Source organism: Phaseolus vulgaris, chromosome 11, assembly GCF_000499845.2.
Source record: "Phaseolus vulgaris cultivar G19833 chromosome 11, P. vulgaris v2.0, whole genome shotgun sequence".
Lineage (NCBI taxonomy): Eukaryota > Viridiplantae > Streptophyta > Magnoliopsida > Fabales > Fabaceae > Phaseolus > Phaseolus vulgaris.
In genome coordinates this window covers 7,128,140-7,152,226 of record NC_023749.2, presented here as the reverse complement: position 1 = coordinate 7,152,226, position 24,087 = coordinate 7,128,140, and the positions used below count along the sequence as shown (strand labels likewise).

Genomic DNA, 24,087 nt, shown 5'->3' with positions numbered 1-24,087 from the left:
CGGGTCAACTCGACCCATCCCATTATTGGCCCGCGCGAATTACAAGTTATGTGAGACGGGCTTAAGCGGGTCGACATGTTGAATTACTGAGTCCTCCCACACTTTTTACTAACGGGCTGCGGACTGACCCACATAGCTCGCTCCGCATTGCCATCCATTGTCCAACTTGAGTAGACCACACCCTTACTTCTTTTTTTATAACTCCCACTTTTTTATTGGCCACTAAAATAATTTTTTCTTGCAATGTATATGAAGTAACAATATAAACTAAAAAAGAAATTAATAATTTTTCTTATAAATATTTACTTTCAGAAGTTTTGAGATGGTTATAGTATTACATCACAATTTCATGTTGAAAAGACAACTAAATGGTTAAAAGAATAACATTTAAAAACTATTTTAAATAAAGTGAGACTTTTAACATAAGGAAATAAATTGTCTAGTTGTGACTAAAGAACTAGAGCGTTGACAATTGAGATTTCTCAAATGTTATTTGTTTTGCATTTTTTTACCTTGCTTGTAGTATTGGTTAAAATTTAGTTGTGTGAAAGAAAATTTAGTGTGGACTCACAATCTTAGTCATAGTTTATTTGTTTCTTGAGTCAAATTAAGAGTTTCATAGTTGTCCAATTTAAGTTTCATATACTTTGATCTATTTATGACGGCTACAAGATCCAATAATTCTTATGTTTAAACAGAAGAATTAAGGTGGCAAAGGCAACTTGCATATAAATAGTGGCAGCTGATGCTGTTCTAACTCAATGCCATCAATAGAAGCTGCTTCTTCTCAACTCGATCGAAACCCATGTTACTACAGCTAATGCTCTACTCTTAAGTCACCATCTGTCTTTAGTTTCATGACACAAACGTAACCATAACGTTTACGTGTAGCTTAGTATTGAAGCTGATCATTTGAAAATAGAATAAAATAAGACAAAAGTTATGTTGATGCATGGCGTTATGCATGCTTTCGTTCATACCTAGGTTCTCAATTCTTGTGTCTATAGTACTATAGGTCTATCATCTTCAAGGGTCTTCTGTAGATCCTACACAAGTCTTTTTTTTTTATCTTTGGCAAAAAAGAACGTGCTACTCAACCCTATTAATCATGCATGCGTTGCGTTTACGTGGTCAATAAGTAACTTTTGAACTTTAAAAATTCATACGTATTACACTACTAAGCAACTACAAGCTTTTGAAGAGTTTAGAATAAGGATCGTAGCAAAGCTTAAGGCGTACTTCAGGGCTAATTTTCAACCCAATTCCTCTCTCTATATATTCTCTTTCAATGCATGCTCTCTTCAACATCCTCTGAGTCATTCAAGAAGTACTTGAAGATCATCATATCATAGCAGAGGACAAAAAACAAAAAGAAAGGTGCATTGTAGATCACGAAGATGGGTGGAAAAAAGTGGAGCATCTTGGTGGCCATCTTCATCTTACTTATTGCCATGGAAGCTGCCATAGCTCAAGGTCAAGGTAATGGCAATGACAAAGGTAAAGGAAATGAGAATGGAAAGGGGAAGGGTGAGGGTAGTGATGATGGAAAGGGGAAGAAAAATAAAAAGGATGATGGAAAGGACAAGAAGCCAAAAGAGAAAAAGCCAAAAAAGCAACGTGATGAAGCCTCAGATTATGACAAGATGTCAGCACTGCCATCAGGTCAAGAACGAGGGTTCTGCAGAACAAACACCACCTGTGAGTTCAAGACCATTGTTTGTCCATCCGAGTGCGCAGAAAGGAAGCCCAAGAAGAACAAGAAGAAGAAGGCATGTTTCATTGACTGTAGCAGCAGCACATGTGAAGCCACCTGCAAGGGTAAGTTCCAAGGAACCTGAACTTTTGTTTAAAAAATTTATATTGGTATATATAAAAGAGTAAAATAGTCCATGTACTCAATCATCACCAAACAAACCTAAGAATTGAAATTGGAACTTATGTTGAGTTTGCTTGTTTGACAGTCAGGAAAGCTAACTGTGATGGGTATGGATCTCTGTGCTATGATCCTCGCTTTGTGGGAGGTGATGGTGTGATGTTCTACTTCCACGGTGCCAAAGGAGGAAATTTTGCCATTGTTTCTGATGAGGAGTTCCAAATCAATGCTCACTTTATTGGGTCTCGACCACAAGGAAGGACTCGTGACTACACATGGGTGCAAGCACTTGGTGTCATGTTTGACTCACACACTCTTGTTATTGCAGCCAATAGAGTGTCTCATTGGAATGACAAGGTTGATTCTCTCACAGTGAAGTGGGATGGTGAAGTGATCAATGTTCCAACTGATGGGGAGGCTGAATGGAGGGGCAATGGAGATGAAAGAGAAGTGGTTGTGGAGAGAACCGATGAGACCAACAGTGTGAGAGTGACGGTTTCAGGTTTGGTTGAGATGGACATAAGTGTGAAGCCTATTGGAGAGCAAGAAAACAAGGTTCACAACTACCAACTGCCACAAAATGATGCTTTTGCTCATTTGGAGACACAATTCAGATTCAAGAAAAGCACAGATAAATTTGAAGGAGTTTTGGGTCAGACTTACAGGCCAGGGTATGTTAGCCCTGTGAAGAGAGGGGTTGCTATGCCAATGATGGGTGGGGAGAACAAGTACCAGACTCTCTCTCTCTTTTCAACATCATGCAAACGGTGCATGTTCCAGAGGCCATCCACCATAGCAAGCACTGAAGAAGGACTTGTTGCTCAGTACTGATATCATGCTTCATCAAACATATAAGATTTTCTTAGTAATCAAATATTTAACATCTTGCATTTGGTTTGTTTCAATTGTATTAAAAAAATAAGGGCCTGAAGTGTTGCCCATGATCATCATTAAATTATAGTGATTGATGAGTATTAAAGATATGAAGAAGTGTAGTCTTCCAATGCATCAGTTTCTCGATAACGTACCCCAAATTGAAATTGTTTAGACATTTGAAGGAATCATATAAAACTCCAACATGGTTTTTCAATGGCGTGTGTCAAACACTTTGCTATAGTGTCAAATTAATAAAAAGAAATTGCGGCTCCCACACACTTCAAATATGGTCCGACACAAGTTGATCGAAGGTACAATTATTTTTTGGCTTAATCAAATTTATTTTTTCTCATAAATTTTGAGTATTTTTAATTAAATCCTTACTATTATTAGGGTTTTTAATTGACTTTTACAATAATAAAAATTTAATATATATACGGAAATAATTTTGGATGAGTTGAAAAGTAAAAATGAAGTGGAGTACAAAGAATGATTGAAAATGAATGTTATTTTGTTTGATATGTCAGAGTATGTTTTTTTTTATGTGATTAACTTAAAATAAAAAATTAAGAGAAAAAGTAGGAAAGTCATATAAAAACGTATATTAATATTAATTTAAAAAATTAAAAAATAGTTTTATTTTTTAAGTAATTAATATAAAATAACAAAATATTTAATTGTATTAATAAAATAAGATATAAGGTAAAATCGAAAATAAATTGTATAAAAAAAATGGTAACAGATGGAAAATCCCGATAGATTAAAAAAATTTAACTTGTGTTTAATGTTTATTTGTTTTTGTTAAGTGTGTGACATGACAGTTATTAAGTACACAAATTTCCAGATGTTTCTGTACCTAGTATTACTAGACATTTTAGAGAGGAAGAAAGGAATAAAATATTAAAAATATATTAAATAAAAACTAATTTTAAAGATTAGTTACTATATTTATTAAATTAGATATTATTTTAGAGATTAAAAAAATTAAATTAATATTTAATTAATTACCAAATTTAGAATTTAAATAATTGATAGTTAAAACTTTAGTAGCTAATTAGATATCAATTTAGAAAATATTTATTTATACTAAAAATTAATTTAAAAATTAATAATATTTTTAGTGTTTAAAATAATATTTACTTTAATTATAATAATTTTCTAGTAATGAAACAAGTATTTGAGATAAGTTGCGGGGTTAGAGTTATAAGCAAGCCCTCTATGTAATAAAATGTTTCTGCAAACTTTTTTGCAGTTTTATTTAACATAACTACACGTGGATCATGTTCTTAAATTTCAATATATTATTAAGACTACCCTGTACCAAGTTTAGGTTTAATTCTTAGGTAAGGTAGATAGTGAACTCCATGGTCCTAGATATTAGGAAAATTCAGAAAATTCAGGTTTTTTTTTTGTTTTTTTTATGTAGATACAAGATGAACACTTTTGAAAACAATAAGCAAATAATAGAAAATAGAGCAAAAATAGAATAACGAGATAAATAAAACCTTCTCAACTTGAGAAATAAAAATTCACCGGACCTAGTTTAAAAAATGCCTTCACTATAAAAGTAGAATTACAATATTTGTTTTTCTTATTATATGAGGATAACACTCAATCTTATCCAACAAGAAAAGAATACAAAATTTCTAAGTCTTTCACTAGAATTTTTAATCTCACACTATGGTGGATATCTCTTCTCTCTATGTTGCTCTTCTTACTTGCTTCTATTTTTCTCTTCCTTAGAAGTTTCCTTTTACAGATAATGAGAGAAAGACTTCTTCGTGAAAAAATTAATGCTCTTTACTTTTTAAGAGAGTTACAATTTCCAAAAATCTTTTTAATGACTATCATTGAATATATTCAATGGATTGATTACTAATATTAATTGGTCATAATCTCCCATTAAATTAAGGAGGGATTTCCAATAATTCTCTCCTTAGTTGACTTAATTGAGGGTATCAATAATTTAACTCCCCACAATAGTGTTACCAATATTCATTGGTCATAATCTCCCAATAAAATTAAGGAGGGATCCCCTAACATTATATAGGCTTATGTCTTCACCTTTTAAGGTTAGACTAAGACACGGACAATAAAGTTGATAAGGAAAACCTTTTAGGTTGTTCTAGATGTGAAAGTGTGGAACTGTTTTGCTTTAACACAGCAATTCGCATGTTATTATCAAACAATAGTTGGATGCATGTATCTATGCAAATGTTACTTAAGAGGTGCAAGGTGATTATACAGGTCGAGTACTCACATCAAATAGAAATGATTTGGCCTAAACATTTTTCTTTGGGCCATTCTGCTTACTCTGATATTTATAGCAGATCTATAACTGATTGAAGTCTCATTAAAATAAAAAATGTTTTTTTATCCACAAATAATAAATAAATTAATATGGAACACTTGAAGGATATTCTAATACTATTACAAAAGAACCTCCAACCAAATCTAAGAATTACAAACTTTTGTATCCCAAAACCAACATCCTCCAAAATCCTGTTCACTAATAACTACATGAACAACAAGTTGCTAAGAAGTCTTACTAGAATAAGAAATGTGTGGTCAAAGTCATTTTGTTTTACTTTTGCAACAGGTAGAAAAGTTATTCTCCTTTAATTGGTTTGTAACATTTACAATGGTTATTATTATTTGATGATTTCCTGCCTGGAAAATCAATTTTGATAACAGAGGGAACATATATACTGTTAGGATGGCTTAGGAAGGTCCAAAATTACCTTAAAACCTAAATGGTTAAAAACTTTAAAGATGAAATGTTAGTTTTTATTTTAATTGACAGTTGTAGGGTCTTTCTTACCAACTAATAATCAAAAACTCTAAAATAGATTTAATGGTAGTCTACACTGTGTTCTTTAGCTTCCTAATGGTGTACCATATTCTTATTCATAAAAATATCATACTCTCGACAGCAGAATTATATTCAGTACCACGTGAGCTATTAACTCTTTACAAAACCAATCAAAATTTGGTGTAAAAGCTTATTAGCTTGCTAAAAGCATGTCTTTAAAAGCTACTTCAAGCATATGGCTAACTAATGACTGGGGTTTATATTTAAGGTTTGTCCCGAGGGAAACAAACAAGTAATGTCTTTCTGCAAAGTGAAACCTTTTTGTTTTGCAATGCAACCTATTCTTTTGCTTAAATTAGCCTAATACTTTTTTCCTGCCTCCTTTCATGACCCAAAAGGTTTATAACTAGTGAGTGTTAAAACTCAAAAAACATTGAAGCATGACCTGAAATACACCTAACAAATTAGAGATTTTAATTATTGAATTTGAGACAGTAGTCATGATTTATTTTTCTTGACATTAGAAACATAGAAAATATTGAAGCAACCTTTGTTAAGTTTACATAAATAATATACTGAAACAAGCATAGCATATCTCAATAAAATCAGAGGGATATAACAATCTCAGATCCCTAATCCACTCTGATAAATTCACCACCAATAGTACTCAATACTCACTCCTCTCACGCAATCATAGCACTCTTGAATATTAACTGCATGGTATATAATGGATTAGAATCTATTTTGGTTTATGATGAGAAAACAGTCATGAGAACTACTCCAAGAACAAGGGACAGCCACTTTCCGTACACATTGATTTTCACAGTGCCAGAGTTATCCTTTGTGGAATTAATCTGAGATGAGTCTGAGGAGTCTGGGGACAGTGAATTCTCTTTATCCGCTTTAGGAGCCTTTGCAGATGGTTCTGGTGCCAAAGAGGGTGATTTTGCAGGTGCTTTGGCCACTGCAAAGAAGTCCATAGGAAGAAGCACCTTTCCTACCTTATAAATAGCAAGATGCTTATCTGTGTATACAATGCCTGTGATAGTGGTGTTAACCTCCCCTGTTGAGATGTTCACACTCCCTCCGTAACTTATCACATTCAGTTCCACCTTTCCAGGTTTAGCTCCTGCAAGTGTTCTCACAGGGTTGGTTAGAGTATCAAAGTTGGAGCTCGACACATAGTCTGAAAGAACATGGAACTGTAAGAGCTCGAGCTTTTGGCCATCAGAAAGAGAGTTGAGGAAGCCTGCTTTGAGTTCAGAGAAGGAACTGTCATCAGGTGCAAGAATGGTGATGCCACCTGATTTAGTAGTGAGGAGCTGTGCATTGAGTTGGTTGATCAATTGGGTGGTCTTCATGAGGCGGATAAGGATGTTGAATGACTTGGCCTGCCTCAGGATTCCAACAATGTCAACAGCTGCGGTGTCAGGAGTGGCATCACTTGGTGACTCTGGCAACGAGGGAACCAAAGGTTTAGGGGCTGCAGCTGGTGGTGTAGGAATAGGTTGGGGTGGTTTTAGAGGAGAAGTAGCTGGTGATAATTGGGCTAAAGTGGTGGTGAAATACAGAAATGAAACTAGCTGTACTAGTGAGAAGGAAAAGAGATATTGCTTTTGCATCGTGATTTTAGTTCTGATGTATGAAGGCTCAGGTGCTTTTGGAAAACAAATCAAATGTAGGATTTGTATTAGCAACGAGCACTTGATGCATTGATGATATGGCAGAGATGGATTTTATAGAGCAAATCTGGGAATGTGAGACAATGATAGTTAGGTGAAAGGCTTTGTTTTAAAACATTAAATTGTGATTTCTGAACATACACACAGTTGCTAGCTGGTAAGGATATTGAGATGTTGCATCAATGATGATAAATGGATGAAATCATGGAGCAGTGTTGTTTTTATGATTGAAGGCCACACCAATCTCCAATCGCTATCAATTGATTTTGTGAACTGTAGTGTCTTTTGCCGAAACCATTCTAACCAAGCACTATCTTTTTTCTGCAGTGAAGATAGGTGAAGGAAAGAGTAGTTTATCCATCATCATGAGCAGGCAAAACAATTTCCATAACCAATTCTCATGGAACCCGCTTCTGCGATATGTTCATGGGCCCCAAAAGCAACAGCCCCTCACGCTCCCAAACAAGAACGATCCTTCGCACAGGTTCTCTCTGTTTCATAGGACTTCCCCTCAAGCCAGTTACTCAAGCCTTGCATCAAACGCAATTGTGTCTCCATAAAGATCACGAAAGAAGAATACAGAAAAGGGCTTCTCAATTGCAAGAACAATCTTCACGGAAGGTTAATCTTGGCCAAAGGAACCCAGAACCTCCAACCAGGTCTCCTTCGTTTGTCCCAATGGGGCAAGGATTCTAGCCCCAACAACTTCCGGGAAGAACAAAAGCTTCTTCATTCAACAGAATCATGCTGGCCCTTGGAGTTTCATAGGTGATTTTAACTGTCGGAATTTTTAAGAGATTGGTTCCCGTTTATCCTTCATGATGTTAAAAACATGGTCATCCCCATACAACTAACTAATGACGAATTAGTTTGGGAACACTCATCTTTAAAACTTTCTTTTAAATTGGGAAGCAACTTAAAAATCAGAGACATCCCAAGGAAGGCTAATTGTACTTTATCGGTCTTTTGGAACCCTCCTTTGCATGGTTAAACTAAGTGCAAGACGAATGGTTCATCCCGTGGCAATCACAGGGCGAGTATCTTGGGGGCTTCTAGCTTAACTTGGGTGTCTCTGCATGCTTTTTTGCAAAGCTTAATGAATTTATTATAGCCATTGTAACAAAGCAGAAAGGATGGAACCATTTTTCAAGAACTCAAACTTGGTCCCTGGAGACTTAGAAGTAGGTGTTAAGTGTATTGATATAACCAAGAGCATGAAACTTGTCGGTCATATATACCAGAGTAATACTTGTGCAGTTCACTCCGTAAATGGGTTTTGTTGGTGGAATTCTCTCCCTCAGTTCATAGCTACTAATAGGAGTAGATATTTGTTTGTGTTGGGGTTTGGTTTCTCCTCCCCTTGCCTTTTTGTTGTCACTCATTTTGGTTTAATGATATTTCTTGGCTTGCTGTCCCTGCAGAGTATCGTAGGGGATGCAAATCTAGTTGGGTCCCCTTCGGGCTCTCCTTTGCACCAGCTTGCCTCTTCTAATTGAAAAAAAGGGTTTTGGCAGAGTCTAGTAATGCTCTAGTTTTGATACAGAGGTTTACTACTAACGAAGAACATGGTGAGTGTTGATATCCTCAATATTCATGATAAAGTTTCCCGAACCAATTACTGACAAATAAAGGCCAAACATGTTCGTAATGAAACAGTGATTATATGTACTGCGTATATGATTTATTAATCTAACTTATCTTATCAGAAAATAGCCGTACTGTTCATCAAGAGATCAATTTCTTGTATGGCTTGTTAGAAACCTTCCTTTCAAGTTTCAAGTAAAATATACCACTATCACACATCATGCATGAGCAAGGCCTTCCTTCTATATTAAGTAAATATACACTGTTTTCCCGGTTTACTACCAGAATTGCATTTTACACATTGGCTTATCCAAGATCATCTTCAATAAAGAGTACAAGACACTTGGAGTGCGGAATGCTTTTCTGCTGTGTCTGAGCTAGGAAGTGGGAAGGTTTGAAGCGAAATATCTATGCACAAGAAGCTTCAACTGCTAAACTCTTTGCTACTCCTTTACATGGATCTCCAAATGTATCAAGTGATAGTCCAACGCTACAACTGTTTGATCCAATGCAGGCCTGTTAATTAATACGAGTCAGTATAATCCAAGTGAAAAAAAAGTAAAATTGACTACACAAAAGGCATATATGAACTTTTCAAGAGGACTCGGGACAACACCTTCTGAACAATGGATAGAGCCTTATTACTTCTGCACCGTCCATGTTTGAAGTTCCCACAAGTTCCATAAGGCGTTCCAAAACTTGCAAATTGAATGGAAGAGATCGCCTGATTAGGATAAGGACACTCCAGTGACAGTACAGGCCCTGCTTTTGTATCTGAATTCCACAAGTCTACAGGTGGAGGGTGAGATTCAGATACATGTGAACACACGCTTCCTATCTGTTTTGTAGCAAAAGAGATTTGCGTAGGGTCACCTCCACTTTCCTCAAACAATACAAGTGTATTGCTATCTGGTTGTAACCATGATCGTGGTACGTGGTATCTGCATGATTAGTTACTCAATTAGTACCTAACAGGATTGCCTTCACTTCCTTCAAACAATTCAGGATTAATTTCAAGTTTCAACTTCTCTAATGCAAAATATTTAACTACTTACAATGTCTGTGATGGTTTCCCACAGTTCTTGAGACATTTGGATGAACTATAGGCCCCTCTATAATTGCAGGAGTCAGCACAACCGCCATTTGGAGAGACATATGTAGGCCAGTATCGCCCAATGCTCTGTCCATTCACCCAAGCCTCACCTTTTCCCATCCCCGTGAAGTCAATAGCAACTGGGTTACTTCCCGAGGGAGCAACAAAGTTTGTCTAATACAACATGTATTACCATTAGTTAGCAGTAAAATCATCTGTCTTAATAGTACCATTCCCTTAGTTTTCTTTAAAGTATGTGTGATTGTGAAGATATCAGATGCAAAAACATGGTTGAATAACCATGGCTTTGGACAGTACATAAACCAAGGAAACCAAATAGGTTCAACGATACTCTATTATGCAGTTATAACAATGAGAATAATTTAGAAAAACTCGAAAATTTCAATGGACGCTATATTCGTATAAAGATTACCTTGTACCAAGTCAAGGGTTGATTTGTAGGTAAATCAGATTGAGAGTTCCACTGTCCAGAGCTTCCACTTGATGGACCTAAATCTTCACCTTTAAGGCCAACCTGAATTTACAAAAATACAGATGGTGTATTCTGTCTGTGCATGACTTCAATAAAAAGAGGACAACCGAAATCCAATTTACTAGTTCAGTTGTATCTGTCCAGTTAAATGAGTAAACAATACTCAAAATGGGAAAAAAATAACTGGCTTTAGTTAAGCTGAGACTAACCTGATATGTCCACTGTTGGGAGGAGAGATCAACAGTGCTTCCATTCTTCAAACCTTTCAATATCACTGGACCAGTGATCCCCGCACCCCATGTGTCAAAAAAAGCTCCATAGTTCTGAAGCACGTAAGGTTTGCATTAGTTGATGTAGTAAGAGAACAGGTTTGATGATAAAGTGAAAGGATATTAGGAGGGAAAGCCAATGCATATATAAACCAAAATTGCCTCAGCCTTACATTCTTATATACAACATAAGAAGTAAAGACAAACCTGAAGTCCCACGGTTAAACTCAGGAGATCAATCATGTTCTTCCCAGCCACTAGTTTGATGGGGATGTCTACTTCGACCTTAGCTTTGTTACTGTTTCCCGTTCCACTCCCTGAAAAAGTTGTACATAATGTCGCAGATAAGTATTATTGGATAAATCGCAGAATATTCCGTAGAAATAAAGAAAAGGTTGAACATTTTAGGAAGAAACAAGGACAAACAGCTGATCTTACTCTGTTAATCTTGTTTTTATTTCACTACATCTTTAAAGGGATTAAATTTTGGGATGATGTTACTCATACATCAATTTATACAATGAAGTTTACAATTTGAAGAGAGACATGACATGGGACTAAAAAAGACAGAAGTGTGAGATACGAATGGAGATAGAATGTAAAAAGTATATGCATCATTACTCTAAATTTTTGTTGCCAAGGATGCACAAAATTAAAATTATGTTCATAATTCCTCTTTTATGCATTTAATGTACCTAGGATTTGGTAACATATTTTACATTGCTCCTGATAAAACTGGTAAGTACTAAGATTTTTGCTTGATGTTAGTTATATGATCTATATATTATACGTTTAAATATTTAAGATTGCAAACTAGCTTGAAAGCTTTTGGATCTGCAGCCAAGAATATTGTGTTCTTGATAATCAGGCTAAGGATCTATCATGTGTGGCCTGTGGCCAAGCATAGTTGGAAGATAGAGACACGGTATACCTTTGTTATTTATCTTCTGACTGTGGCATAGTGTTTCCCCACCAGTGTCAGGCCTTAAAATATAGCCAAGTAATTTAAAAAAGGCATGGAGGCACTAAACCAAACATTATCATCAGATGTCGTTGCTTTTAATTTTATTTTACCTGCAAGCTTCCCATTTATGAAAGCATGAAGGGCATGACCAAGGGACTCAATGTGAAGGACAGTTTGAGAATCAGCATCATCTTCAAGATCAATACTGCAGAAAAATATTGAAGTGTTACGTGGGGTAGTGAAAGGCAAGTCTGAAGAATGATTCCTCAACCTTGAAGGCACACTATATACCTTGACGAGTACCACAAATAATCACTTTTATCAGCAGTTGTATTTATTTGCTCCAGTAATCCAAATTTTGAGAATGAATCTGCCTTCGAAATACCGACGGGTTCACTAATCCAATTCCATCCTGAGCCAGAACCAACCTCTTCTTTTAAGGACTCAGTTCTGAAGCTTGAAATCATAGATGCAGAATTAATCTGCCATACCGGAATATAACTGTAGGTTATACTATTTCTTGAACTAGAAAATATCTAAAGTGTAGATAGATTAAGCACAGCATATTGAAAGTAAGTTGATTCAATTTAACCATCTATTTTTATTGGAAAGTTGATGAGGCAAACCTTTGCAGTATTAAGCACTACATTCTTGCAGTCTGGTAAGATGCTCACAGACCATGCAGGCAAGTGATATGAATTTCCATTAAAGGTCACTGTTGCATCAGATGTGGCAATGTTGGCAAGGAAGGCTGCACATGCAGATCCTGTCTTGTAAACTGCAGCCTGGATTTGAAAAGTAAATGTTAAAGGAGGTAACTAAACAATTCATCACATCTCATCTCACTCAACAGCTTAAGCCTTTGGGATAATTAGATTTAACTCTTAGTTTGTTGCCGCTAAGGCACCAACCATTTATGTTCCTTTCTCCAGCATTTAAGCTCATGGGATGGTTCACAAAACAGCATACATTATACAGAAAAGAGACTAAACCTTTATAAAGCATATAAAACAACTATACCCAGAAAATAATAGATTAGCACTAGCAGACAATTTTCTGCAATCAATAGAAGGTACCACTCACAAAGTTGGGAAGGCGACAGTAATCAGAGAAATCTATGACAAAATGACAAAGATCCATGGATCTTCACACTTTTCAAGGGATATTTCAGATTAAAATTTGAAAATATGAAACATTTAAGGTTCCAAAAGATAATCCAGAGATCCTGCCCGCTTATCACCTCTATATTTGGTCCAGGAGTTGTAATGGTTGGATCAGTCGCTATCAGTGCTTCTTCACAAAGCTTTATGGCCTTATGCACATCTTTAAGGTGGCCCCACTTAGGCTGCCTAACAATTCCTGCATCATGCACTTCAGACAGTTTAAAAAAGAAAACATATATTTTCACTGTGATAATGTTTGCGTATCTTCTTGACTTCATATAGAATCAAACTTGACCAGTTTATATAATTCTACAGAATCAACAATTAATATGAGATACAAAGGTTGAAAGACTCCATACCATACTCGTCAATTGGAGCATCATAATCATAACTAGTAGAAATGAAAGGTCCACCAGAGCTTCGGCCAAAATTAGTCCCTCCATGGTACTGTTTCCCAGCAAGGAACAGAAAAAGTTGTAGCATCAGCTCTTTTCCTATCTTGAATAGTTTAAATCCTTAAACAATATTAAGTTGCATTACCATATAGTAATTCTGAAAAGTTCCACCTCGCTGGTAAAAGCGTGCCACAGCAAAAGCAATATCTTCCACTGGTCTGTAAGGCACAGCACCGCCAAATGAAAGAAACCTGCAGTTTCACAGAATTCAAAAGGTTACAACAAAAAGAAAAGTGCAGTTGAATGAGAAAGGTGATACACAAACAATCAGATCATATTTTGAGTATGACATTCAAATAACTAAATGATTTATATAGAAAAGGAACTAACCATCCAGTCCAGTTCTCAGTCCAAATTTTTGGTTTTGAGTTAGAGTTTGGATTGAATTGATCGCAGTAAAATCCATTGCATGCGTTAATCTGAGTGTAGTTAAGATTACAAATTATGAAATAAACAATCAAGTAGGATAATTGTAGACAGCAGCATAGTAAGATTGCTCTATTCAGGAATCAGGGAAATAGACAATGTAGCAAATGAACTACATGACAGTTTATGTTGATGGCTAAAAGGAGAAAACTTACAATTGGGTCAGGAGCATCTGCCTGTTGGCACATTACCCAAGGAACCCCTGTATCAAGAGATGTTGCCATTGATGCTGCCCATTTGATGTAAGATTTAGCAGCAGGACCATAGGCCGCATCAATGTTTCCATACTCATTTTCGACCTGGCATTAGAAAGTATACATACTAGTATTACATAACTTTTTCATATAAAAAAATATGCAGTAGGCCATTTAGAATTCGAGACTCTCTGTCTATACTACTCTTCCACCAGTGGATGCCACAATTTCTTATAAAAGAAAATAGACATGTATTTAATGAAGTTTAAGAAAAACCTGAGACAAAATAATAGGTCCTCCCTGTGATGCATAGAGGTTTTCTTGCTTCATCATATCCACAATCTTAGCGGTGAACCGCTTCATTTCGGCCTGAACACAAATCAATTTCTCATGATTGAAGGAAGCAGATGCAGCAAGATGAGACACGGAGAAAGAAAAGGAATAATTACCTCGAACGGTTTGTTATCAGTTCGGAACTGAACTCCCGGAATAAAATGTAGCCAAAGAGGGAAACCACTGCTCAGAAAAGTTTGGTCATGATCAGATAAGAAAGCCCTTGTAAAAAGAAACATATAAAGATCATATTTTACCCGTAGTTCCATTCAGCACATGCGTATGGACCAATCCGGAGATGCACGTATAGACCTGCTGCTGCTACAGCCTTCACAAATTTAACCAAATCTGCCCTACCTTCAAAATTATACTGCCAAGCCAAAGTATACAATCCATCATTGAGTAGATCACAAGACCCCAACTTTATAAGTTGTTTTTAATTGACACTGAAGAATTCTCCACCCAAATTCAAGCTTTTATGAACAGTAAAAAAATATTTTCAAACAATGATAATTTATTTTCCTAAGCTGCAGAATTTTACTTTTGGTTTTGATTTGGACCCTCTATACACTTTTTACTAGCTTGAAAAATAAGAAAACACATCCACAAACTCAATAGAATGCAAGACACAGTGAAGGACTGAAACAACACAAAAATGGTAATAGTAACATTAACAGAACAGAACCTGGCCTCGAACTGGTTCGTGTAAGTTCCAGAAAACATAAGTCTCAATCACATCAAGTCCTCCATCTTTGGCTTTCTGAATGAGGTCTGGCCACATCTGCAACAGCAAAAATCATCCCTTTTAAGTCCAGACTTCAAGGACACATGCAAAAAAAGGCGAACGTGTAACATTGAACAGACACATAAAGAGGGTAATGAGCAGAACCTCTGGAGTGCTACGAGGATAATGAATAGAACCAGAGACCAACACTCGGCGCTTGCCGTCAATGACCAATGCTCTATGGTCATACGTGACATTTGCGCAAAACGCAGCAGGGGAATAAACGCAGAAGAACCAAAGAAAAACAAACAGAACACGTGTCGCTCTCATTGCCTTTTGGGAAAAGAACCAACAAAACAACAAGGGAAAGATACCCTCTTTGTTTTCACTTCTTATATATTTAAAGACACAGGCTTTCTTAAAAAATTTGTCTTGAAGCAAATACTAAATCTGGCTTTAGGATATAGTTAAAAAGAGAGAGAGAAAACTTAAATGGGGTTGGCTTTCTAAGACAAGCAAATCAAACTTGCACTCTTGAAGCACTTCATGTATCACAGTTTCTTTCTTATGTCCTTTTTCCACATGCATGCGTGTGAGTGCAAGACGTTGTTGCTTGGCCGTTTTGTGAAGAGACAAGAGTGAGAGTTAGAGGAAGTTATGACTTTGAAATTTGATAAACTTGGAGGGTGGGAAGAGAATCAAGTTACATGGGAGAAAAAAAGTGAAGAACAACTTTGTTAATGGGTTGTATTTATTGCAGGCATTGAAGGGCACGACACGCATGCAAATAGTATTATAGTATTTAATTGTCAATGTCGTGATCATCTTCTTCAGGTAATGTTCTCTGCTTCTGAGCTCACTCTGCCGCAGCTTTTGGTTTTAGCATGTCTTCGTTTCTGTTTGGATTTGTACTGTGTTAACTTCATCATGAACCATAACTGAAGCACCTTGTTTTCATTACGACCGATTTTAAATTATTAAATCAATTAAGACCATCACTCAGAGATTATCATGACAGCAAAAGCAAATAAACTTAGATTATCACATAATTATGGTTTCAAACAAATCGATTGGAAAATACGAAATTATTTTCTACTGCAAAAGTATAACTTAATTTTTCATCAAGACGTGGTTAAAATTAATTTAATAATAAAATTTTGTTAAAATTTACGTTTATTTATTATGAAAATAGTATGAGAGTTGTTGCGCGTGGTATTTTTCATCTTGCGTCAGCCACTGTAATGATGACATCATGTTTTGGCATCTCCATTGCACGTCCTTAACTAGATTCTGAGAATAAAAATTTAGATTTTATTTAAATTTTACATTGAAAATATGACTTGGTTGTGAATAATTTATTTTTCTCAAAACATTTTGGTAAAGAAAAAGCTCACAATTTGTATAACAAAAAATTGTAAAAACAAATAGAAAATAAATGTATAACAAATGGCTCACAAAAAATAACATAAACAACTCAAAAATAAATTTTGCGATTAAATATGAAAGGGAATGTCGCACGACAGTAACGTAGTACACGGTCACATCACAACCGTTTATTTTATTCATATGGCAATATAATAATACTTATTATTATATGCATATTTTTAAATTTATTTATATATATCGTAATCTCTTGTAGATTTGTAAATATAACAACACTCTTATCAATTAAAAAATATTGAATGACTAGATATTGAAATGTATTAGTTTATAACTATGAGGTAGTATAATACATTTTTTAAATTATTTTATTTTAATAAAAAGTTACTTTTTTTATTTTCTTACAATTAAGCTGGTGATGTATTATTTTTTATATATATTTAATAAAGATATAAAATCAATATTACTAATATATTTTAAATATATTTTATTTTATTTTTCTCACGTGCTATACGCACATTACTGTTAATTGAAATATATTTATATATTTAATTTATTTTCTCATTATTTTAAGTAAGTTTATTTTATATGAAATTAAATCAATCTATATTTTTAAATCAGAATAAAATATTATATAATAAAGCTATATAGAAGTGAGAATCCATCTTTCTACTCTAAAAAATAGGAGAATTTGTCACATAGAGAAACATTTCTAGTTATAAATATATTTGGATTATTATTTTATTTATAGAAAGTCCCAAAGAGAGAGAAAAATAATTAAGAAGCTAAAATTAATTTATTATAAATTTAAATTTAAATTTTTATAAAATTATATAAACCAATTAGTTTTATATAAACTAATTTTAATTTATGGAAAAAAATCAAATTCTTTTCTTAAAAATCCTTAAAAAAGTCCATCCAAAATAAACATTAATATTTTTTATAATTTATATTTATATATAAAGGGAATTTTTTTCTTTAATAATTTTTTTATTTTATTTTATTCTTATATTAATATTTGATGATTTTATTTCATTATCATAACATTGTGTCATTTTCTATTTTTTTTTTAATATTTAATATATGTGGAAGAATAGTTTTGAATTGAAAGAGAGATGTAGAATTTTTTTAAATATTTCAGTCATTTTTTATTTGTTAAATATTTACTAAATAACTAAATATTCTTATAATTAATTAAAACTGTTTTTAGAAAAAACAAATATACTGTTTTAAATTTTAATTGTAAAGTAGTTTGTTGTCAAAAGTGAAACAACAACACCGTTTATTAAGACTATTTATTAGACGTGAAACAGTTCTTACAACTTGAAAACATTTTTTTTTTTTTCATATCACATCTCTCTTAAAAATTAAATTTTTTATCTTATTATTTAATTTAATTAATATTTTTTATTTAATTTTTAATATTAAATATAATTATATAAATAATAATAAAATATAAATACACAAACGTTATTTTAATTTAATTAACACCTTTTATTTAATTTTTAATATTAAACATAATTATATATATAAATGATAAAAATAAAAAAAACAAATTCACATAATAATCAATAGCGTTAAAAAATGAATGGCATTGGTAATCACATTTCTAATTTAGACTATCGAAGTAACAGTATGTCTGCATAAAACAAAGTAAAATAATTCAAACATATAATTATTATTATTAAATAATTTCCAAAATTCGTGACTCGTGAGTTTATTTTGTCATTATTGAATCTTTAATATAAATAATAATATATCTTGATTTTCCACACTTATTTTTGTATAATAGCTGTACTGGTGTCGGATTTTGGCATCTAATTAAATTGCAATTTGCTATTATTTTTTATCAATGTAATTTGCTAAATTTAATTCCTATATATTGGTTGGTATTATTTTGAGTGAAATAAGTGTTTATTTTTAAGCATTTTTCCCATAACTTAACAAAATTAAATTATTTTCTTACAATAAATTACGATAATTGTGTCATTACAATGGGGTAATCAGATTCACCTCCATTAAATATTAATTATTTCACTTTTTGGTTTTTTGTTATCTATATATTCAGAATTTTTAAAATATTAATCTATTTTTTTGTCTGAAGTGCTTGATGTGTGGCACAAAGACAGAGAAAAACCCGATTAAGGCCAGTTAGCCAATTGAAGATCACAATCTTGTTGACCATGTTCAATGCTTTTAAACATTATTTTACTTAGGATTATTATCCATTGCACTTTAAAAAATGCCATTCATTTATAAACAAATATTAAATGTTGATTAGCATGTTTTTGGTATTATAATATTTTTATTACATTTAAATTACTGGTATAATAATATTATAAATCTATTTTGGCAAAATAATATATTGTCTTATTTTTAACATATTAATCATATGTTTATCTTTACATCAAAAAAATATTTAATAATATTATGTATTATTTTATTAATATAATTTCATCATGCTTCATTAAAATTTATTTTATTTAATAAAATATATTTTAATGTTAATTACTAGTTTTTTTCACTGTTGCTAATCACTTTCTTCCCCACATCTTTTTTATACTAGATTACATTTTACATTTAACTTGTTTATGTCAAAAAAATTTGATAGATTCTTATCACGATAACATTTATTAATATGACTCGATATATATATATATATATATATATAATTATCTAATACTTCTTAGTTTAACAAATCTAAAATCATACTCAAGAAATAATACACAACCATCTTCATACAACCTAAATCACAACAACTCAATTTTAAATAAACAAGTAATTTTGGATTAATTGCCCTCATCTAAAGATTGTTTGTCCATCAAGCAATAATAAATAAAATTAAAGTTAAAAGTACATAAAAGAAACTCCATAAATATAAGAAGATATCACCTAATCAACAAAAACACTTATCAGAAGTTGAATAAGTTGAAATAGTAACTTTCTCATCTTGTTTATGGAACATGTAAACTTTAAAACATTCAAATAATATAACTATAGAAAGACAAGACAGAAAAACTTTAGAATAAAAACTGAATTTACTTTGAAAAAAAAATTATGATCATTCAGGAATTATTATAATTACTCACATTCTAATAGATAGAATATGTTCAAATAAAGGATGAGAAAATCGTGAGAAATTAGAGAAAAAAAGAAAAAGAAAAAGAGAACATAAGGAGATAAAGAAAAATTATTCTTTTTTTTTTAAATGAAAAAGGAAGAAGAGCTTAAACATGTTGGAATGATTTGTATAAATAAATATTGTGAATATCTCACGTAAATTTGCATTTATAAATTTACGTAGACAATTTAAATATTTAATAATGAAGACTTAAAATATTTTTGAGTTATACGGATATAAATAAATTAACTACAATTCTAATATTTACCTAGACAAAATAAACAAAAAAATTATAATTTTTCAAAAAGAAAACTTACTCTAATATACAAAACAATTGATGATAAAATATTAAAATATTCAAAATTAAATTTTATAAACCAATTCAATAGTATTCAAAACTCTTTCTTTCAACAAGTTCATAGTTTACTCAAATGCTAATTATTTAGTAAAAGAGTCTAAACCTCAATATCAAAACTAATTTCTTAGTTAATTTTGTTTCAAGCCAATAAGTTATTGGGAAAATTAACAAAGATATACTTTCCGCAATAACTGAAGTTATAGTGAACCTATCACACAATAAATTATTACATCCAGAAAAGTTATTAATTTCAAAAGGTTAAGTCTTCTATATGATCATCATTATTGTATTAACAACAATGATTGTAAAGGTTAAGTTGGTATAAATAACAACACCTATGACAAAACAATATATGTCGGTGTGTCAACGTGAATTATGAAAAAATATCCAACCATCATAACCTTAAATTTTAAATTTCATGAACTTAATAATGCAATTAAATTCTATATTATTATATTAAAAGTTAATAAAAAGAATTATAATATATTCACTCATATTAACATATTTTGATATAAGATAACTTGTTATACATAATTTTTACGTAAGTGACATGTTATACTATATAAAGAGTAAAATAATTGTGTTTTCGGTCCAATAACATAAGAACAAACTTAAAAGTGTAAATAACTCTTCAAACAGGTAAACTTAAGAACTCAGTACATGTTTACATTAAATTAGTTTGTAAGCAAATATTTTTTTTTTTTAAATATCACTCAAATAAATTCTCAAGTTTGACTACGTAAAAATTAGAAAAGGGCAAGTGTGGTGGAGGTGGGACCACACGGTAAGAATGATCACAACAATTCAATGGAATATGCCTTTTGAACGACCCAGATTAAAATTGATGGAGTGAGAATCGAGGACTACCAAATCACAATCACTTGATCGCACATTCTTCATCCAATGGCTATAAAGTAGTCTCGTAAGTAAATGATAAAGTGTTCGCGAGACACACAATAAAATTAGAGAGAGGAAATGAGGAGTGTAGAGATTATTAGGGCAAAAGTGATACCCTAAATCCAATGGTCTAAATTTTTCTTTCGTTGGATCAACAAATCAAAAAATAATAACTACTTATCATATTTTAACAAATATGAATGACTTATCATATTTTAACAAATAAATTCCAAATACTTACTTAAACCTTAAGAGACAAAGTATGTGTAAACTAAGCTTGCTAAGTGAAGGGATTGGACCAAAAGTCCCACCCAATTAAATATGATAATTCTATATAAACACATAGGTCATTTCTAGATCAAGGGTTCAACTTATTCAAGTTTATTCATTATATCATTATTTACCAAAATATAAAATTAAAAAAATACCTAAATATATTTCACTTTTAGTTTAAAAACCAACAAATTAACTTGTTCACCCAAGAAATAAGTATTTCAACTAGTTGATTAAAAAGAAAGTGGAGAAACATGATTGAATTATGATAGCATGGCAATGATAGTGGACACTCCTCCTTCCATGAAAATATTGATGATAGGAGTCAGCCATTATCAATGTGGTCACATTCATAGCCACAATTATTGAACCTAAACCGACAAGGAAACATAAAAATTAGGTTTTATTTTGAGCTTCCACTTGTTCCTACCTAATTAAGATTGTTCATACTCAGATAATGTATTTGCCTTGTTTCACTTATAGCTCCTCAATGTGCCTAGTGCATTTCTAGAACAATGAATGTTATAAAAGTAAGTTGGAGATATAACTAATAAATGCATTTGTGACACTAACACCAATAAATGCAAACCCAACAAATGTTAGGTAAAACCATTTCTCTATGTCATCAATTTCAATTTCCATATATTTTGACTATTGCATGTTTCAACATTTGGGTTATGAGTTACAACAATAGTAACCTAATCTACATTCTTTATGGACAAGATAAAATAAGTAGGAACAAGTGGAGTTATAAGTATTGTGATGTATATATTTTTTAGATTAAGGATAGAAACTAAAAAAGTAAATAAAAAATAGAAAATAAAGTTATATGAAAAAAAGTAACATTATTATTATTAAGAATTTGTTATTTACTAATTTATTATACTTTAACTATTTATTTTAAAAATTAAAATATGAATATTAATAAAATCCCGAAATATGTAGACTAAAAAAATCAGCCCTCTAACTATGAGTATCTCAATAGGAGAATATCTAAGTTCATTGACAAAAAATTTCATAATCCTTATTATGTTACCGTACCTTATCATGCACACTTATCATATAATATATTAAATTACATATAATTATAAGAAATATTTATTATGATATTCAAATATTGCATAACATGTTTATGTACAAATCTATAAGATTTAAATATAATATACAATAAATATTAACTATAATAATAGTAATATAGCATAATATATATAATATAATATACTCATGTATTAATTTATGTAATATTTTTTTTATTATATATTATTCTTATTAAAAAAAAGTGTTGGTCTTCTAAAGTGAAAGAACGTGGTTTGTCTTGTATATTGAGTTATGACTTTGAAATATTATCGTCAAGTTTGTCAAAGATGGTAAATGGAGATATAGATGTAAAATATTTCTCAACGTTCAAGTCATTAATAGTATAGAGAATTATAAGAATATAAGTGAGTATAAGAATTGAGTGATGTGAAATTAATGTGTATTCTTAAATATTTTTTGGGCTTGAGCTGAGGTATTCAGAAAATTAAATGAGATACATGAATGGTTATTGAATATTTGTTATTCACTACAAGAAAAATCCATTTTAGTTGTCAACAAGAGTGGAGGCTATAAAAAAAAAAGCCACTAGCATGAGTGAAGTATACTAAAGTTGGATACAGAAATAAATGTCAAATTTTGAATCCACAATGGAGATCTTTAACTCACACTAAAAATTATTAAAATAATAATAATAAGTTAACATTTAGAATGAGGACACATAGTAGATGCAATAATGAAAAAAATTAAGTGACAAAATAATATTGAGTTTAGAATGAGACACAAAGTGAATGCGAGTTAAAAATTATTAAAATAATAATAATAAGTTAGTGTCTATAATGGGGACACAAAGTAGATGTAATAAAAAAATAAGTTGCAAAAATGATATTGCGATGAGAATGATGACACAAAGTAGATGCAAGTTAATATTTATATTACATTTAGCGTAGATCTAGGTGGCATTAATGTGACGTGAACGTTTATTGTCACCTTAGCCCACACTAAGTTATTTAATGAGAAAATTAAAAATAAAACATTAAAACATTTTTGTTTCACATTTTCATTTTCTCACACTTTCAATTTCTCATTTATATCTCACTTTCAAACTCATTTTTGTCTTCTATGAATATGTCTTTCCATATCAAAAGGTTCAAGATACTAGCAATGAAACTAACAGTCCTAACATTCATGATCAAGCTATTCTTGCACCTTGTGGTAATGCTTAAAATAACAATAATAATAATTGTGAATCAGACATTAAGGTTCTAGAAGAAGTTTTTTCCCATATAGACCAAAACTTCAACAAAAATTGTGACACAAAATAAAATTCTGAATCAGATCAACCTATCCAAATGAGTACCAAAATAAAAAGACCATTTGAGCATCTAAAAGATTATATTGTAATCTTAATGTTTCCAATAGATCTTCAAGAGTTAAATATCCTTTGAATTTTGTTTTGTCTTATAAAATATTATCACATCTTTTGTTATGTCTCTTTCTTCACATGATGAGCCAAACACTTACTATGAAGTTGTGAAACATGACTATTGGAGAAAAACTATACAAAGTGAGATATACGCTTTGGAGTCAAATCAAACATGGGAAATTGCTCTTATGCCTAAGGACAAAACAACCATAGGTTGAAAATGAATATTCAAAATAAAATATATGGCTAATATAGTTAAAAGGTATAAAGAAAGGCTAGTAGCAAAGGGATACACACAAACAGAAGACATTGACTACTTTGATACTTTCTCTTCGGTAGCAAAGATGACCACTATAAGGTTGCTTCTTTCTCTAGCTTTTATCTATAATTGGAAATTGAAAAAATTAGGCATAAGAAATGCCTTTTTACACGGAGAGTTGAAAGAATGTATACATAATTCCTCCTCTTGGATTGACTTCTATTCAATCAGGACAAGTTTGTTAATTAAAAAAGGCTTTATATGGAATTACGCAAGCCAACAAGGAGTGGTTTGCCAAACTGTCATCCTTTTCGCTTTTTGTGGGATATATTTAATCTATGAATGATAATTCCTTGTTAATTAATTCTTCTGAAGGATCTTTTACAACATTGTTGAT

General features: G+C 31.8%; 3 protein-coding genes across 3 annotated transcripts; 1 reads left to right on the top strand and 2 right to left on the bottom strand.

Moving 5' to 3' along the window:
* Nucleotides 1-1,247: 1,247 nt before the first annotated feature.
* On the top strand, nt 1,248-2,881 carry LOC137832463 (uncharacterized). The gene is made up of 2 exons (XM_068640640.1): nt 1,248-1,818; nt 1,962-2,881. The coding sequence occupies exons 1-2, from the start codon at nt 1,398-1,400 to the stop codon at nt 2,702-2,704; spliced, it is 1,164 nt and encodes a 387-aa protein (XP_068496741.1). The 5' UTR covers nt 1,248-1,397; the 3' UTR covers nt 2,705-2,881.
* A 3,216-nt stretch (nt 2,882-6,097) lies between these two features.
* LOC137824380 (fasciclin-like arabinogalactan protein 12) lies at nt 6,098-7,183 on the bottom strand. Its single transcript, XM_068630052.1, has one exon. The coding sequence runs from the start codon at nt 7,181-7,183 to the stop codon at nt 6,311-6,313; it is 873 nt and encodes a 290-aa protein (XP_068486153.1). The 3' UTR covers nt 6,098-6,310.
* On the bottom strand, nt 6,098-15,859 carry LOC137824313 (beta-galactosidase 8). Its single transcript, XM_068629933.1, has 19 exons — nt 15,107-15,859; nt 14,903-14,998; nt 14,475-14,587; nt 14,334-14,400; nt 14,161-14,253; nt 13,846-13,989; nt 13,595-13,683; nt 13,350-13,455; nt 13,169-13,256; nt 12,887-13,005; nt 12,273-12,431; nt 11,938-12,128; nt 11,757-11,851; nt 10,890-10,999; nt 10,623-10,736; nt 10,354-10,455; nt 9,883-10,094; nt 9,444-9,768; nt 6,098-9,343 (listed from the first exon to the last, which is right to left on the bottom strand). The coding sequence occupies exons 1-19, from the start codon at nt 15,269-15,271 to the stop codon at nt 9,236-9,238; spliced, it is 2,496 nt and encodes an 831-aa protein (XP_068486034.1). The 5' UTR covers nt 15,272-15,859; the 3' UTR covers nt 6,098-9,235.
* Between the last annotated feature and the right edge of the window lie 8,228 nt (nt 15,860-24,087).